The sequence below is a fragment of the Nerophis ophidion genome, linkage group LG26 (genome assembly GCF_033978795.1).
Source record: "Nerophis ophidion isolate RoL-2023_Sa linkage group LG26, RoL_Noph_v1.0, whole genome shotgun sequence".
NCBI classification, from domain to species: domain Eukaryota; kingdom Metazoa; phylum Chordata; class Actinopteri; order Syngnathiformes; family Syngnathidae; genus Nerophis; species Nerophis ophidion.
The window spans coordinates 9,161,113-9,180,517 of NC_084636.1; the positions used below are offsets into that span (position 1 = coordinate 9,161,113).

Consider the following 19,405-nt stretch of genomic DNA (forward strand, 5'->3'; position numbering starts at 1 on the left):
CCGCTTATTCCCTTTCGGGGTCGCGGGGGGCGCTGGCGCCTATCTCAGCTACAATCGGGCGGAAGGCGGGGTACACCCTGGACAAGTCGCCACCTCATCGCAGAATTGAGAAATTATATTATGGAATTTCGGGGAAACCGGGAATTTTTTCACAACTTCCTTTTTTGTCCTGATTAAGAGGAATGTTTTGACGGTGGAACGGTTGAAGTGGTTTGAAAAATGTGGAAGTAATCCGATTAGTCGATAGAAAAATAGGTGAAAAAAAACGGGAATTCTGGGAATTTTTTTCAACTTGGAAAAATGATAGTTTGAATGTCCAGGATAAGTGGAATATGTTGAAAGTGGAATGATTTGAATCAGTTGATAAAATGTGGAAATGTTGGAAAATTGAAAAATGGCCAATTCATTTTGAATGGGAAAAATGTCCGGGGAAACCTGGAATTCCGGGATATCTGGGAACTTTTTGAATTTGTCAAGGGAAAGCCCGCGATTCCCATATAGGCTGAAAAATTGGAATGGTTGGAATCGGATGAAAAACGTGGAAGGTAGAGTGCGCCAAAATCTGGAGAAGAAGAAGAATAAATAGATGCATTTTGGTGTAGAAAACCATACAATTAGTCTTAATCAAAAGCACTGGGTCGTTAAACATGATTTTATTTCAAAAACAGTGTACATTAGTTGAATGCAGTGTTCAAATACATGCAATATGATGGTGTCAGCAGGAAGAGAGCATAACAACCTGGTGTGGAGTGTTTAATGAATTCTGATATGCGATTATGCGCCAACTAGTTCACACATTGTACTTTGTATATTTATATACTCACAAATGGGCCGTTTAAACTGGCAAGGGAGCGTGCACATTCAGCGGCTATGTCCACAAGTACACGGGTATTTTTAATATGTTTGTTGTGCGTGCCAAAGCAACAGTTGGTGGGGCCATTTTAAACCAATAGGAAGCCGGAAGAAAGTTATTTCCGGAAAAGGCGGGAAATGAGAACCATAAGTCATGTGGTCGGATGGGAATATCACACTTCAAAACACAAATTTGCAACAATTCAAGAACACATTGGGGACAAGATAAAGAAATATATTTTTGGGAAGAACTTCATTACTGTTTGTGTGCAAAATGCATTAAAAAAGAGATACCCGTGGTTATGGGGACATGGCATATATCTTCACAAGTAAACAACGAAAACAAACATCGAACTCAAAAGGCGGTACAAAAATAATTCCTCTTCAGCAAGTTAGAGGGTCTACATCGCCCCCTTATGGTTGCTGCTCTTACGCATGGATACTATTGGCCTTCAGCCACCACGCACCCTAAATAAAGCTCTGAGTCTTTGAAGCCGGACCAGGCGAGCCAAAGTCACTTCTCTGGGGGAGGGTCGGCAGGGGACGGGCCTCAGGCGCCCACTGGACGCCCCAGCCGGAGGCCGTAGGAGATCATGTGGAAGTTGTCCCAAGCGTACAGCTTCTTCTGGGCCGGGTTGTAGTCGATCATGCTGTTGTAGCGGTACTTATTCCTGAAGGGGATGGCCAGCGCCGTGCCTTGGCTCGTCTCGGTGTCGTACATGTAATTGACGGTGGTGTTGGGCGCCGTGTAGCTGGCCACTGTGTAGAGTCGCCCGCAGATCATGAAGGCGTTGGCCACCGAGTTCTTCCTGAAGTTGGTCTCCCAGCTTTTCTTCACCTCCAGGCTGTGGGGGTCCAGCTGCGACAGCACGATGGCGCCCTTGGCCTTGCTGGTGGAGTAGATGGCCCAGAGGCCCTGTTCGTCCACGGACAGGTCGATGTCGGTGTAGCCCCCCCACGAGTAAGGGAACTGGCCGTGGAAGCCGGCATGCGGGAGGTCCCGGCGGGCTGCCACACTCTCGGACGCCAGGTCGAAGCGGATGAGGGTGCGACTGCGGCGTCTCTGGTAGTACAGGGAGCCTCGGTACAGGGCGGCGCCCGTACTCTCCATTGGTTCCGGCAGCAGCAGAACCTGTCCGGAAGAATTATCAGATCCTCATTTAAAGTTAATGATTGTCACACACACACTAGGTGTGGTGAAAATTGTCCTCTGCGTTTGACCCATCCCCTTGGTCACCCCCTGGGAAGTGAGGGGAGCAGTGGGCAGCAGCGGTGCCGTGCCCGGGAATCATTTATGGTGATTTAACCCCCAATTCCAACCCTTGATGCTAAATGCCAAGCAGGGAGGCAATGGGTCACATTTTTTTAATAGTCTTTGGTATGACTCGGCCGGGGTTTGAACTCCCAACCTACCGATCTCAGGGCGGACACCTCTAACCACAAGGCCACTGAGTAGGTTTTTCTTGGAAGAACACCTTATTTCCTCAAATATTGGGGGTCAGGACCTTATTTTACCACAGGGGTATTGAAACTCTGGCCTGCTCAGTGGCCTTGTGGTTAGAGTGTCCGCCCTGAGATCGGTAGGTTGTGAGTTCAAACCCCGGCCGAGTCATACCTAAGACTATAAAAATTACCACCCTCACTCAGCATCAAGGGTTGGAATTGGGGAGTAAATCACCAAAATTATACCCGGGCGTGGCTATTGCTGCTGCTCACTGCTCCCCTCACATCCCAGGAGGTGGGACGAGGGTATGGGTCAAATGTGCGACTATCAGTGGTACTTTAACTTGAATTTTAAACAAGGCCTCATTTTAGGGCATTGACTTTTTGCTCTTTAGCGCTGCCCTACTGGCTCGCTGGACCTCTTTCAGAGACGTGTGAAATTGGAAAAAGATGAAGAAAATCACATATTTTTTGTTTTAATATACTTTCTGTAGGAGAACAAACATGACACAAACCTTCCCAATTGTTAGAAATGCCACTGTTAATGTTATACATGTTTCACTGATGAGTGTTTGGCAAGCACCGTTTTGTCCTACCGGGAACTCATCGTAGTTTGTTTACATGTGCAACTTTCTCTGACGCTGCCACAGAAAGACGTGTTTAATGCCACTCCTTCTTTGTCTCATTTTGTCCACCAAACGTTTTATGCTGTGCGTGAATGCACAAAGGTGAGCTTTGTTGATTTTATTGATTTGCTGGAGTGCTAATCAGGCATATTTGGTCAAACCAGCAAGCTAATCGATGCTAACATACTATTTAGGCTAGCTGTATTTACATATTGCATCATTATGACTGGTTTGTAGGTTTATTTGAGCTCATTTAATTTCCTTTACTTATGTCCTCGGTGTATTTAATTTATATTTGCATGTCTCATGACACATTATCTGTATGTAATGTTGGCTGTATTTCTCATAGTTGTTTGTGTGCCATGTTGTTCCAGACCACAGCAAACATTACCCAGTTTGTAAAGGTTGTAATAAATCCATTAGAAGAAGACAGCCTGCTGTTGCCTTAAACTTGGACACTTAAACTTTGGCCATTCTGAGCCAGTAATTTCCAGAAGTTATCCCATCCTGTGAGAAGCCTCCATTTTAACAATGTTTTCCAATGTTGCAAAAATGTGTAGAATGAAAATGAAAATACGTAGATTTGCATCAGCATGTGATAGTACGCTGTTATAGACACTTACATCATGTGTTGCCTTCATTATAACACTTTGAATTTTTTGCGGCTCCAGACAGGTTTTTTGGGGATTTTTGGTCCAATATGGCTCTTTCAACATTTTGGGTTGCCGACCACTGGTATAATTTATAGATATAATTCTAAGGCCGAGGCATGAGTTAGAGTGAAGTTGACTATTTATTTAAAGGCCTACTGTAATGAGATTTTCTTATTCAAACTGGGATAGCAGGTCCATTCTGTGTGTCATACTTGATCATTTTGCGATATTGCCATATTTTTGCTGAAAGGATTTAGTAGAGAACATTGACGATAAAGTTTGCATCTTTTGGTGCTGATAAAAAAGCCTTGCCTGTACCGGAAGTAGCAGACGATGTGTGCGTGACATCACGAGTTGTGGAGCTCCTCACATCTGAACATTGTTTACAATCATGACCACCAGCAGCGTGAGCGATTCGGACCGAGAAAGCGACGATTTCCCCATTAATTTGAGCGAGGATGAAAGATTCGTGGATGAGGAAAGTGAGAGTGAAGGACTAGAAAAAAAAGACTATACAGTGGGAGCAATTCAGATGTTATTAGACAAATTTACTAGGATAATTCTGGAAAATCCCTTATCTGCTTATTGTGTTACTAGTGTTTAAGTGAGATTATATGGTCGTACCTGTACAACCTGAGGGTCGGCCCCGCACCTTTCTTCAGCACCAGTCGACGGGTGGTGGCGATGCCCATCTTTTCCCTTCGCAAGGGATCCTCTTCGAAACACGATCTTTCGAAATGATCGCTGCATAATACACTGTACTTTTTGTGTGTGGTCCAATCCAACCGTGTTCGCTTGACCGCTCTGTTCCATAATAAAGCTTCACCGTCATCTTTCGGGAATGTAAACAATGAAACACCGGCTGTGTTTGTGTCGCCAAAGGCGGCCGCAATACACCGCTTCCCACCTACAGCTTTCTTCTTTGACGTCTCCATTATTCATCGAACAAATTGCAAAAGATTCAGCAACACAGATGTCCAGAATACTGTGGAATTATGCGATGGAAAGAGACGACTTATAGCTGGGAACGGTGTTGGAACAAAATGTCCTCTACAATGCGTGACGTCACGTGCACGCGTCATCATACCGCAACGTTTTAGCATGATACTTCGGCGCAAAATTTAAAATTGCAATTTAGTTAACTGGCATGTGTTGCAATGTTAATATTTCATCGTTGATATATAAACTATCAGACTGCGTGGTCGGTAGTAGTGGGTTTCAGTAGTCCTTTAAGGAATATGGTACTGTGACACTCACCTTGGAGGGGAAGCCCCGAGAGAGCTGATCCATGTCCTCGTATCCAAACATCTGCTTGACGTCAGAGCCGATGGTGTCGATGCGCCACACCATTTCTTGCCCGTACGGGGCCACAGCCTCGGGGTCTTGCATCCAGACGCCATACTTTCCTGCGATACTTTCGGCTTTCCTGTGAGTGACAGGCTCAGCCACTGACACCAGCACGCCACAACCTGGAGAAGAGGACGGGAGGGAGTTTCTTAGAAAAGTTTCTAACTGAACTCGACCTAGAAAAACAACCTGTGCTCAAAAGTGAAGGTGTTTTTTTTTGTCTCTTGAAAACACACCCGTGGTCTCGGGGTGTAAGATTTGGGAGTTTGGTGGGAATTTGTCTATGTCGTCAAAGTCATCGGAGTGAGACATCCTGTTGCCATGGCGCACAAGCCTGGTCTTCGCACCCCATAATGCTGCAGTATTAATAGCAGTATTTGCTTTGAGACTGTCACCATGGGGGTGTTTTTTGTTATTGGGGGTGGGGTCAGTGTCATGTTTGCGGGTCAGACGGGTGGAACCGGAGGAAGATGTGAGAGACGTCATCATCAAAGCGCTGCCACTTGTGTTCTTTACCTAGTGTGTAGTTTTTGGACTGGTTTCCTTTCTAGCTATGCTCATTTATCCAAACAAGAACGCACTTAACTTCATTTCAAGAGCGTGTTGAGGTCAATTCTTTTTTGTTGAATGTAATGGACATCTGCTGATTGGAGTAAACGTTGCTCTGGTTTGTCAACAAATTGGAAGTTGCTGGCAGTCTTCAAAGTACCGGAAAGCTGCCACAAATGATTGGAGGATGCGGGAAGAACTGTGGATTACATCGGACTGTCTACCCCGCAGTTTTGAGGACCAGTCATAGACAATTTAGAGCAGGGGTGTCAAACTCAAATACAGTGTGGGCCAAAATGTAAAACTGAACAAAGCCGCGGGCCAAGGTTGAACAAATTAACCTTTTAGGTGGTAGCGTGTATTGTAGTGTCCCGGAAGAGTTAGTGCTGCAAGGGGTTCTGGGTATTTGTTCTGTTGTGTTACGGTACAGATGTTCTCCCGAAATCAATCAATCAATCATCAATCAATCATGTGTTTGTCATTCTTGTTGTGTTACGGTACGAATGTTCTCCCGAAATGTGTTTGTCATTCTTGTTTGGTGTGGGTTCACACATATTTGTAACAGTGTTAAAGTTGTTTATACGGCCACTCTCAAGTGTCACCTGTATGGCTGTTGACCAAGTATGCATTGCATTCACTTATGAGTGTGTATAAGCCGCTTACATTATGAAGCTGTTTGTAAGGAGGATAAGCGGACGTGACGACAGGTTTTAGAGAACGTTAAAGGCAGTGCCTTTAAGGCACGGCCCCCAATATTGTTGTCTGGGTGGAAATCGGGAGATATTCGGGAGAATGGTTGCCCAGGGAGATTTTCGGGAGGGGCACTGAACATCGGAAGTCTCCCGGGAAAATCGGGAGGGTTGGCAAGTATGAATATTAGCGGTGAACGCGGTGTTACAGCGGCACAGCCACTGTATAATACCGGCGACCCAGCTCTAATGTTAATTTGATATTGCCACCAGGACCAAATGAAATTACATGGCGGGCCAAATTTGGCCCACGGGCCAGAGTTTGACACCCATGATTTAGAGTGAAAAGCAAATTTTATTTTCACCCTCATACAAAACATTCTAACTTGGATTGTTTCCCTGGCTTCGAGACTCTCCCGAAGGACGGTGCAGTGAAGACACAACATACTCCCTTCTTGTTTCTCATGGACACACACCTGTTGTTGTTGACTTAGGACTAGCGACTGCACAATACATCAAGGCCGCGGAACAGAGACACACTACGGGCTTACACACACACACACATCCACAAAAATATATGCCACACATACACACCTCCATCCCACCCCAACCCAACGCCCTTGACGTAAATCCTATAGGGGTGATGAATGGATGGTCAGCGCCTGAGAGCTGCGGCCTACCACCATGACCTTGAGCTACCTTCCCTCCGTTGCTAGATATCTCGAGATGTATGTTGTAATATGTATATGTGCTTTGCTATGGATGTTTTTTTTCCCACTCCAGACTGGGCCCCCTTAGGAGCTCAGTCTAGATTGTATTTTTTTACTCATCCTTCCCCAGCATTTACCTTTTTCCCATCTTTTACGGGGCACCATATGGCGACCCATCAGCCTTCTTGTTCTGTAACCCTGTACACTGTTTGTTTGTCTATTCTTGAACAGGTTTGTAGAGAAAACACAGTTTCATTGTACTTGTACAATGACAATAAAAACCTATCCTATCCTATCCTAATGATTGACATGTAGACTGACCAATGACTAGAGGGATAGACCTGCATTTGGAACCAGATAGCTGTGCTTTGTCTGAGTGACTAGTTACCGGGAGTTACTAGTTCGGTCAGTCATTGGTAGGCCGACCAAAGGCCAAAAGAAATGAGAGAGATTGTGACTATGCTTTGTGTAATGATTGACATGTAGACTGTCGTCACAGTGACTGGACAAAGTGAATAGACAGTCCCGCAAAATATACTTATAGATTGACCATTGACTGAGATATTCACACAAGTGTATGTGTTAGGGATGGGTACTGTTCACATTTGAACTGATACGTTACAGATTCCTAGTACCTGGGAATCGATACTGTACCATTGTTCGGGACTTTTGTGTGTAAATAAATACTAATTGTGTTTGATGAGAAAATCCAATTTTTGTTTGCAACATTTAAAAATGTGTTTATTATGATACCTTCTGTCCACTTGTTTTATCTTGTTTCATTATCACTTTTCTTATCTCATTTGCATGTATGACACTTAAGTTGCTATTGCAGTTCCAAGCCCAAGACGTTAGCAGTAGTGTATCATTTACATCAGGGGTGTCAAACTCATTTTAGATCGGGGGCCACATGGAGAAAAATCTACTCCCAAGTGGGTCGGACTGCTAAAATCACGGCACGATAATGTAAAAATAAAGACAATTTCAGATTATTTTCTTTGTTTAGAAATACAACAAGCACATTCTGAAATTGTACAAATCATAATGTTGTTGTTTTTTTTTTTACACCTACATTTTGCGGTTAATAGTATTTTGTCTTTATTTGTTACTATTTATATTTTCTAATTAAATGATGTGATAATGTTCATCAGTCAACTCATTGGTGTTCATTTTCAATATATCAAGATAAAAGAATTGTATCAAAATCAAATTACAGTATGTTATTTATATAGTTTGATCATTTTCCTCGACTGATGCACTAACATCATTTTTATTTATTTATTAATTTTTTTACATATGTAGCATCATTTGCAAAGATACAAAGAATTGCTATTAGGAGATCCAATGGACACATTTAGAACAGCAATTTATTTCATTCAAAAATTTCAGGTTCATTTTTATACTTAGCAAACACATCCAGCGGGCTGTACGCTTGACACCCCTGATTCATTGCAGGCTTTGCTGTCTGTTGCGCCGTACAAAGTGTTAATACTGTAAGTATTGTACTAGTTACGCACCAGCTGTTTGATTGTAACGTGCATCTTAGTCGTAGTTTTCACGTATACATTTGAAGGCGTTAAAGTTAAAAAGTTAAAATCGCTAACGCTAATCAGTAGAATGTTTATAGCAAAGCTCATGCATTTTTGGAATAGTGGAGACTTACTTAACTTACGTTGGGGCGTTTTTTTAATCAGTTTCTTTGTTGACATCGAAAATTGCAACATTACCAAGAGGTAGTTTGCTTCCGGAATGATCGCCAAGTGCTGAAGGGTCAAGAGCACTTCTATCGGGTGTGACATCAGGCGCAACTCTGGTACCGAAACATATCACTATTGGATTTAACCTGAATCGGTGCCCAGTAGGACCGGTGGACTGTGATCGGTGCCAAAAAAGTTCCAGATCCCATACCTATCTACTGCGAATAGTAATTGACAAGTACACTGATCAAGTTACCAACCAATCAAATGTGTGTTTTAGAGCAGGCTAGTTCATGGTTTATAGCACAATAACCATTTATCAAACCAGGCTTGCACCAAAGTGTATATTTTTGGCTGCGGTATTAAGGTTTACCTTCATTGGGAATGGCTCTTTCCCAGCTCTAACCACTCGTCCAAAAACACAATTGACTTTTCGCTGCAACTAAACAGTGTTTATGTTGCGTAATTCATTTTTCAGATAAGAATCTAGTTTTCCAACCTGTGTAGGCCTCGGGTGCGGGGACCTCGGTCACCTCGGCTTTGACCTCCTGGAAGCCAGCGTGTCCCGACTGCCACGTTGAGTCTGCCACAAAAAGAGTTCTAAGCGTCATGTTGAGCTTTTCGTGATGGTGTAACGCCACCGCCGTGGACTCACCTCTCAAACCGCTGCTGTCTCCTTGCCTGTTGGGATGCGCCAGCAAGTGAGACATAGGGTTCGAACCTGGAGACACACAAACAAGTTTATCCAGGGGGTCGTTCACGTTTACATTAGGATTACATCTGTCGATTATTTTAGTAATTGAGTAATCTATTGATTACTTTGTTTGGTTAATAGAGTAATCAGATAAATAACACTTTATAACCTCAATGTGTATTTTAGGGAAAATAGTTCAAATGCAAAAAATTTTCTACTTGCCATAACCCTCACTACCCTCTATTTACTTTTGTTTACCTTCTAATTACCTTTGTGTACCTTCCATTTACCTTATTTTAGCTTCTATTTACCTTCTATTTATATTCCTTTACTTTCTATTTACCTTTTATTTACCTAATTTTACTTTCTATTTACCTTCATGTACTTTTTATTTACCTTCTATTTACCTTATTTTAGATTCTATTTACCCTCTTGTACGTTTTATTCATATTCCTTTATTTTGTATATACCTAATTTTACCTTCTAGTCACCTTCCTTTACCTTTTTATTTACCTCTTTTTTACCTTATATTTATCTTTTATTTTACTTTTTATTTACCCTCTTCTACTTTCTGTTGTTTAACCTTTGATTAACCTTCTTTTACCTTCCCTTTTCTTCCATTTAGTTTGTTTTATCTTCCATTTACCTTTTCTACCTTCAATTTACGTTGATTATTTTGTACCTTCTGATATCATTATCTTACCTTTTATTGAACTTCAATCAATCAATCAATCAATGTTTATTTATATAGCCCTAAATCACAAATGCAAATATTTTTGTGCTTGCCATAACCCTCACTATCCTCTATTTACTTTTGTGTACCTTCCATTTACCTCATTTTAGCTTCTATTTACCTTCATTTACCTTTTATTTACCTTCTATTTATATTCCTGTACTTTCTATTGACCTTTTATTTACCAAATTTTACCTTCTATTTACCTTCATTTATCTTATTTTAGCTTTTATTTACCTTCCTGTACGTTTTATTCATATTCCTTTATTTTGTATATACCTAATTTTACCTTCTAGTCACCTTCCTTTACCTTTTTATTTACCTTCTTCTACTTTCTGTTGTTTAACCTTTGATTGACCTTCTTTTACCTTCTCTTTTTTTCCATTTAGTTTGTTTTATCTTCCATTTACCTTTTCTACCTTCAATTTACGTTGATTATTTTGTACCTTCTGATATCATTATCTTACCTTTTATTTAACTTGTTTTACTTTCTTTTACATTTTATTTAACTTCTATTTAGTTTTTACCTTCTTTAACGGTCTTCTATTTTACTTGTTTTACCTTATTTTATGCATCCATCCATCCATCCATTTTCTACTACCGCTTATTCCCTTTGGGGACGCTGGTGCCTATCTCAGCTACAATCGGGCGGAAGGCGGTGAACACCCCGGACAAGTCACCAACTCATCGCAGCTTATTTTATTCAGTTCGGATTTTATAAATGTTTATTAGTTACACTAATTCGACAACAGAATATCAATTAATCTTTTTTCGAATAGAATTAATACATTTAATTGATTAATTGTTCCATCCCTCGTCAACACACACCAGTGGTGTCCATACCTTTTCCGAACCGTGGTCTTGCTACCGAAGTACGTACCGAACCGGTAGAATGAGATACCGTTGCAGCCCTTCTACATAGCTATGGACTTACCATGAATATGGGAAGTAATGGGGATTTATTGTATAATATCCTTAAGTCAACTAGGTTAATAGGTAAATAAATATGTATGATCAGATTTTCAACAGTATGTTAACTTAGGGGGGCGTGACAAAATGTAAAAATGACTGTCCCCCAGGGGGGCATGACAGACCACACAGCAAGCATTTAATGACAGGAAGTGTTATCTGTGTTTGATATATTTGAGGTTGTTTGCAGACAAAGTACACTCCCGAATAAAAGTGTATTTGTGAGGGCGCGGGACGGCAATGACAGCAGGGAATGTGACAGCAGGAAAGGGACACCCGCTGAACGCATTCCCAGCTGCTGTGGAGACAGCCAGTCGGAAGATGACGTGACACGCTCATGGCACCCGTGTGGCGCCCCCACACTGGCCGCTTGGTTGGCCCGCACCTTCACGCCGCCCTCTTTGAAGTTGTCTTGTTGTGCACACTCCGCCACACGAAAACAACGTCTGGCAAAGCCAAACGCACGTTGCAGGCTGCCGTTCTGCACGTGCGGCGTCCGATTGGCACACACAAAGAGGTTTAATGATGCGGAACACCTTTTTTTTAATGGTTTGCATGTGGAAGCGAGTGCTGAGGGAGTCATGCAAACAAAAAATGATGACGGGACACGGAAAGAAGTCACATAGGGTCAGCAAGAGTACAAAAAACAGAAGGCAGGCCCCGAGGTTAATGATGTAGCCGTTTATCATCATTTCAGGTAAACAGCCCTGTTCAATTCCCCAGTGTGTGAACACACTCCAGATGTACCCCCAGCTTTGTTTGGAATCACCAAAGGTTCTCAGTGGTCCTTAAACCTTCTACTAAACCCAGGCTTGGACAGACCTCAGTCTGTGATGGTGAGGCTTTAATTAAATTGATCATATTTAGGCTTTTTAGTGAAGACTACATGGGGTGTAAACATCCACTTGTAGACTTGACCATAAACTGCAATACTTGTGAGAGGTATTATGACCAGTCCCAGGCTGTGTGCCACATGTAGACTGACCAATGACTGCATAAAGTGCAGACCCATCACTGTGCTGTGTAAAAATAGATGTGTAGACTGACCAATAACGGCATACATTGCAAAAAATAATGACCAATCATTCTGCTGTGTGCCATGACTGACTTATAACTGTATAAAGTGCAAACTAGTCATTTTGCTGTGTGCCATTACTGACATGTAGACTGACCAATAACTGTATAAAGTGCAAACTAGTATCTTTGCTTTGTGCCATTACTCACATGTAGACTTACCAATGACTGTAAAAAGTGCAGACTGGTCACTTTGCTGTGTGCCATTACTGACATGTAGACTGACCAATGACTGTATACAGTGCAAACTAGTCACTTTGCTTTGTACCATTACTTACATGTAGACTGACCAATGACTGTATAAAGAGCAGGTTTGTCACTTTTCTGTAAAAACCGACATGTAGACTGACCAATGACTGTATAAAGTGCAGATTAGTAACTTCACTGTGAAAACTGACGTAGACTGAATCACAACTGTGTAAAGTGCAAACTAGTCACAGTGCTGTGTGCCATTACTGACATGTGGACTGACGAATGACTTTATAAAGTGCGGCTAGTCACTTTGCTGTAAAAACTGCCATTGAGACTGACCAATGACTGTAAAAAGTGCAGACTAGTCACTTTGCTGTGTTCCATTTCTTACATGTAGACTGACCAATTTCTGTATAAAGTGCAGGCTGGTCACTTTTCTGTAAAAACCGACATGTAGACTGACCAATGACTGCATAACGTGCAGACTAGTCACTTTGCTGTAGAAACTGACATGTAGACTGACCATTGACGGTATAGGGTGCAGACTAGTCACATTTCTGCAAAAACTGACATTTAGACTGACCAATGACTGTAAAAAGTGCAGACTAGTCACTTTGCTGTGTGCCATTACTGACATGTAGACTGACCAATGACTGTATAAGGTGCAGACTAGTCTTTTTGCTGTAAAAACTGACATGAAGGCGGACCAATGAATGTAAAAAGTGCAGACTAGTCTCTTTGCTGTGTGCCATTACTTGCATGTAGACTGACCAATGACCGAATAAGGTGCAGACTAGTCACTTTTCTGTAAAAACTGACATTCAGACTGACCAATGACTGTAAAAAGTGCAGACTAGTCACTTTGCTGTGTGCCATTACTGACATGTAGACTGACCAATGACGGTATAAGGTGCAGACTAGTCACTTTTCTGTAAAAACTGACATTCAAACTGACCAATGACTGTAAAAAGTGCAGACTAGTCATTTTGCTGTGTGCCATTACTGACACGTAGACTGACCAATGACTGTATAAGGTGCAGACTAGTCACTTTTCTGTAAAAAATGACATTCAGACTGACCAATGACTGTAAAAAGTGCAGACTAGTCACTTTGCTGTGTGCCATTACTGACATGTAGACTTACCAATGACTGTAAATAGTGCAGAATAGTCAAAGGTGCGCTGAGTTGATGTTATTGACTTGTTGGACTGCTAACATGCTATCTAGGCTTGATGTTTGTACATATTGCATCATTATGCCTCATTTGTAGGTATATTGGAGATAATTTAATTTCCTTTACCTATGTCCTCTGTGTATTTCATTTATATTTGCATGTCTCATGACACATTATCTGTGTGTAATATTGGCTGCGTTTGTGATAGTTGTTTGTGTGCCGTGTTGTTCCAGACCACAGCAAACTTTACCTAGCTTGCCAAAGATTGTAATAAATCTATTAAAAGAAGACCTCCTTAACTTGGACACACACAACTTTAATTTCCAGGAGTTATCTCACCTTTTGAGTAGCCTCTGATTTACTAATGGTTTCTAATGTTGTAAAAACGTGTAGAATAGATATTCAATTTCAACATTTCTGTCTACGAAGATTTGCTTCAGCCATTTTGATAGTAGGTTAATATAGACACTTTCGTCATGTGTTGCCTTCATTATAACAATAACATACATACGGCTTTTCATTTTTTGCGGCTCCAGACAGATGTGTTTTTTTTATATATTTGGTCTTTTTCAGCGTTTTGGGTTGCCGACCCCTGACCCAAATGACGACTAGTCAACTTATCGCCAATGACCGCGCAGGAAGGCAGGACTCCAACAGAAACCCTAGTCCAGGGGTCACCAACGCGGTAAAGACCAGATGAGTCGCCCGCTGGCCTGTTCTAAAAATAGCTCAAATAGCAGCACTTACCAGTGAGTTGCCTCTATTTTTTAAATTGTATTTATTTACTAGCAAGCTGGTCTCACTTTGCTCGACATTTTTAATTCTAAGAGAGACAAAACTCAAATAGAATTTGAAAATCCAAGAAAATATTTTAAAGACTTGGTCTTCACTTGTTTAAATAAATCCATTTATTTTTTTACTTTGCTTCCTATAACTTTCAGAAAGACAATTTTAGAGAAAAAATACAACCTTAAAAATGATTTTAGGATTTTTAAACAAATATACCTTTTTACCTTTTAAATGCCTTCCTCTTCTTTCCTGACAATTTAAATCAATGTTCAAGTAAATTAATTTTTTTATTGTAAAGAATAATAAATACATTTTAATTTAATTAGTCATTTTTGCTTCTGTTTTTTTGATGAAGAATATTTGTGAAATATTTCTTCAAACTTATTATGATTAAAATAAAATAAAAAATATTCTGGCAAATCTAGAAAATCTGTAGAATCAAATTTAAATCTTATTTCAAAGTCTTTTGAATTTCTTTTAAAATTTTTGTTCTGGAAAACCCAGAAGAAATAATGATTTGTCTTTGTTAGAAATATAGCTTGGTCTAATTTGTTATATATTCTAACAAAGTGCAGATTGGATTTTAACCTATTTAAAACATGTCATCAAAATTCTAAAATGAATCTTAATCAGGAAAAATTAGTAATGATGTTCCATAAATTATTTTTTTAATTTTTTCAAAAAGATTCAAATTATCTGGTTTTTCTCTTCTTTTTTTCAGTTGAATTTTGAATTTTAAAGAGTCGAAATTGAAGATAAACTATGTTTCATAGTTTATATTTATTGTGAGAAATCATAAAGCTAATCAGTGTTTCCACAAAGATAAAGATCATAATTATTAATAATAACATAGAGTTAAAGGTAAATTGAGCAAATTGGTTATTTCTGGCAATTTAATTAAGTGTGTATCAAACTGGTAGCCCTTCGCATTAATCAGTTCCCAAGAAGTAGCTCTTGGTTTCAGAAAGGTTGGTGACCCCTGCCCTAGTCAATCGGTACAGACTGAGTTAACTGAATTTGTGTATTAAGTGGGAAGAGTTGTGTGGTTGTAGCGAGATGTGTGTGATGCATTGTGCATGTGCTTCAACCTGCAGGTGTAAACACCAGGAAGGATTTATGACTTCAAGAGAAGGTCTTTTGGGGGTGCTTACAAGCCGGGCAGGGAAGGTTAATTAGATGAATGTTTCGCATCTGCAGACACAATCACGCAGCTTAACATTCTTGGCTCGTACATGTCTCCTCCACGTATGGCGTCGACTCCGCCCCCCAGCCCCCACCTGCGGTCATTAAAAGACTGCGCTCAGGACCTTTACTTCCAGGTCACATTTCAAGTGCATCCCCCCCTCATTCCTAACCAAGCACTTTGCACCCTGCTCGCCATGTGAAAGGGAAGCCCCCTCGTCATCAAGACTCATAAATAGTATGCGACCTGACCTTCGTGTGTGTGTTTGGACCCAAACATCCACCATTGCTCTCTCTCAGTTCAGTGCTCGCAGGACATGTCATGCTTGCACAGGAGTTGTGTGTTGTGAGTGATGTTCCACACATAGACTACACGTGTGTCATCACTTCTTTCCAAAACCTACCAACGACCTCTGAATCTGTCATCACCAGAGGACTGTGCATTTTTGGGTGCATGACATCGCTGCATTTTAAGGAAAATAACGATTGCTACCTCATACTGACTACAGCCTTTTAATTAAGTGGGTGTTCAACAGGGACAACTGTGAAGGGAAAACATTTGATATATATGTATGATTGAAGAAATACATGTATGTAATAAAAATCTATTTTATATCATCAGTAGAATAATAATGAATACATAAATAATTAAAATAGCAGCTCTGAAGTTATGAAAACATTTAAGCAAAAATAAAATAAGAATGTTGCTATAAAAAAAAGTGTTAAATATGTTAAATATATATCTTGAAAATCTGACTAATTAATTGCAATTTTCTTTCAATTTAGGTGACCATACCTTTAAAAAAATAAATTATTACATTTAATTTTTTTATTTAGTAATTCATAAAAAATCTATATTGTACGTAGAATAGGAATATCATTATATATGCATAACACATTTTTTTCTTTATTTTATTTGGCTTTGTAATATATTGAATGTGAAGTGAATTATATTTATATAGCGCTTTTTCTCTAGTGACTCAAAGCGCTTTTACATAGTGAAACCCAATATCTAAGTTACATTTAAACCAGTGTGGGTGGCATTGGGAGCAGGTGGGTAAAGTGTCTTGCCCAAGGACACAACGGCAGTGACTAGGATGGCGGAAGCGGGGATCGAACCTGGAACCCTCAAGTTGCTGGCACGGCCACTCCACCAACTGAGCTATACCGCCCCTATAATAAATAATTAATGTTGATTTTTTTTATTAGTATATGTTTCTTACCAAATAAAAGACTGTATAAAAATCATGTATAGTTATTTATAGATAAAACCTAATGAAAAAAAAAAAGTATTTCCTTTTGTAAGTCCAATCCTATTAAATGTGCATTTTGGCTGAGCTACAGTGGGGCAAAAAAGTATTTATTCATCCACTGATTGTGCAAGTTCTCCCACTTAAAATGACGACAGAGGTCTGTAATTTTCATCATAGGTACACTTCAACTGTGAGAGACAGAATGTGACAAAAAAAATCCAGGAATTCACATTGTAGGAATTTTAAAGAATTTATTTATAAATTATGATGGAAAATAAGTATTTGGTCAACCTTTCAAAGCTCTCACTTATGGAAGGAGGTTTTGGCTCAAAATCTCACGATACATGGCCCCATTCATTCTTTCCTTAACACGGATCAATCGTCCTGTCCCCTTAGCAGAAAAACAGCCCCAAAACATGTTTCCATGCTTCACAGACTAGTAGGTTTGGTGTTCTTGGGATGCAACTCAGTATTGTTCTTCCTCAACACACAACGAGTTGAGTTTATACCAAAAAGTTGTATTTTGGTTTCATCTGACCACATGACATTTTCCCAATCCTCTGCTGTATCATCCATGTATCCATTTTGGTATAAACTCAACTCGTCGTGTTTGGAGGAAGAAGAATACTGAGTTGCATCCCAAGAACACCATACCTACTGTGAAGCATGGGGGTGGAAACATCATGCTTTGGGGCTGTTTTTCTGCTAAGGGGACAGGACAATTGATCCGTGTTAAGGAAAGAATGAATGGGGCCATGTATCGTGAGATTTTGAGCCAAAACCTCCTTCCATCAGTGAGAGCTTTGAATGGTTGACCAAATACTTATTTTCCACCATGATTTACAAATAAATTATTTAAAATTCCTACAATGTGAATTCCTGGATTTTTTTTTTCACATTCTGTCTCTCACAGTTGAAGTGTACCTATGATGAAAATTACAAACCTCTGTCATCATTTTAAGTGGGAGAACTTGCACAATCGGTGGCTGACTAAATACTTTTTTGCCCCACTGTATTAATAAGCATTAACTGACCTGAGATCTGTTTTAAAGACCAACACAGGTTGCCTTACTGATAATTTACCGCCGCACTGACCATGTTGTTGTGTTTCTTACCTCCAGGTCTTGGCGGGACCATGGGGGTCTGGGGTGGGCAGGGTTTGTTCCTCAGCCTCTCCATCTCCCTCTGCGTCTCCTCCAGGCGTCGCTGAAGACCCCCCAGTTCCCTCTCGAGGCGTTCCTTCTCCCCCTGCAGCAGGTTCCTCTCCCCCATTGCGCGGGTCAGCTCCTCCTGAAGGCGGGACTGGCTTCGGCCTCCATCCTGCGGGGTGCCGCCGGGGAGCCTGGACACCAGGGTCTCCAGCAGGGAGAGTCTGGCCTTCAGGCCCTCCACCTCGGGGCTTCCAGTCTGCGGGCAGCTGGCCTCGGTGGGACTGGCCACCGTGAAGGTGTACTGGCATCGCCCGCTGCGGTCGTTCCCTCTCCACAGAGCGGCGCGGTCCTGAGCGTCCCCTCGGGCCAGAAGCCCCACAAGGCAGAGCAAGAGGAACATGATGGAGGTAAGGAAGTCGGCTTTTTGGGTGAGGGAACTTCAGGTGCTTTTAAATCCCAAATGCAGGTTGTCTTCAGCGCTGGGATTGTCTTTCCTGCAAGTCGCTTACACTGACCTCTCCCCGAAGCCCTCACTGATATTTATACAACCTGGAGGGCTTGCGAGGAAGGAGGGAAAGAGTGAAAGAGGTGTAAAGGAGGGAGGGAGTGGAGAAAGTTGGATTTACGTAGGAAGAGGAGGGGGGGGGTGCTTTTCCAGCACTTTCTATTTTTAATCCCTCAATAACCCAAACAACACTTTTTATTTTCCCGTCTTTTATTTCATATCCTTGTTCTCATGCCATCCAGGGAGTTTAAATGAGGTTTATTGCTGACAAGGAAGTTGGGATACGGTTACCTCCTGAAAGGGGGGGGTGTCCCCTTTCATCAGGCCCCAGGGGCGGCAGTCGGAAGGGTTGGGGGGGTTACCACGAGTCAACCGATGACACCTCCAGGTGGTCACCGCGCCAACTTAAAATACCGATCTACTTAGAATACATTCTACGGACAAAGAATGACTGAATAAATGAGTAAGTAGAGTGTACAACTGGGGTGAGTACAAATACAACAACATAGCATAACCCTACCCTGAGATCTTGCAACGATGCCGCCTAGTGGCTGCAGGAAAAAACCTCGCTTTTCATTGGCCGCACTCTTCGTAAGAAAACAGAGGTACTGGTGCAGTGGTTCTTAACCAGGGTTCGATCGAACCCTAGGGGTTCGGCGGAGGTCAAAACACACCCGACTCAACTTGTAAATACAAACTTCTCCCTATCGGCGTTTTACTGATACAGCAACAGCTGACTGATTTGCAGGTGTGTAATTTGTTGTGAGTTTATGCACTGTCTTAGTTTTGTTGTTTGAACAAGTTGAGTAATACTAATATTCTGCAAATGTAAAAACAAATATGAATTCTGACTAAAGATTTGGTGCCGATGGAAACTAAGAAAAGGGATTTGGGTACACTATCTGGAGTACAGGACAGGCGAGTGGGGGTTCTTGTGCTCGTGGATAACTCCTTTGGCAGGGGCTCCCCTCGTCTCTTTTAACGCACAGCATAGGACACATAACAAGTACACTATCTGGAGTACAGGGCAGGCGAATGGGGGATCTTCTGTTCGTGGATAACTCCTATGGCAGGGGGCTCCCCTCGTCTCTTTTAATGCACAGCATAGGACACATAGCAAGAGT

At 41.3% G+C, this 19,405-nt stretch overlaps 1 protein-coding gene across 1 annotated transcript; it reads right to left on the reverse strand.

The window, feature by feature from the left end:
* Nucleotides 1-638: 638 nt before the first annotated feature.
* On the reverse strand, nucleotides 639-18,334 carry myoc (myocilin). The gene is made up of 5 exons (XM_061888746.1): nucleotides 17,741-18,334; nucleotides 9,222-9,287; nucleotides 9,066-9,149; nucleotides 4,832-5,043; nucleotides 639-1,984 (listed from the first exon to the last, which is right to left on the reverse strand). The coding sequence occupies exons 1-5, from the start codon at nucleotides 18,174-18,176 to the stop codon at nucleotides 1,403-1,405; spliced, it is 1,380 nt and encodes a 459-aa protein (XP_061744730.1). The 5' UTR covers nucleotides 18,177-18,334; the 3' UTR covers nucleotides 639-1,402.
* Between the last annotated feature and the right edge of the window lie 1,071 nt (nucleotides 18,335-19,405).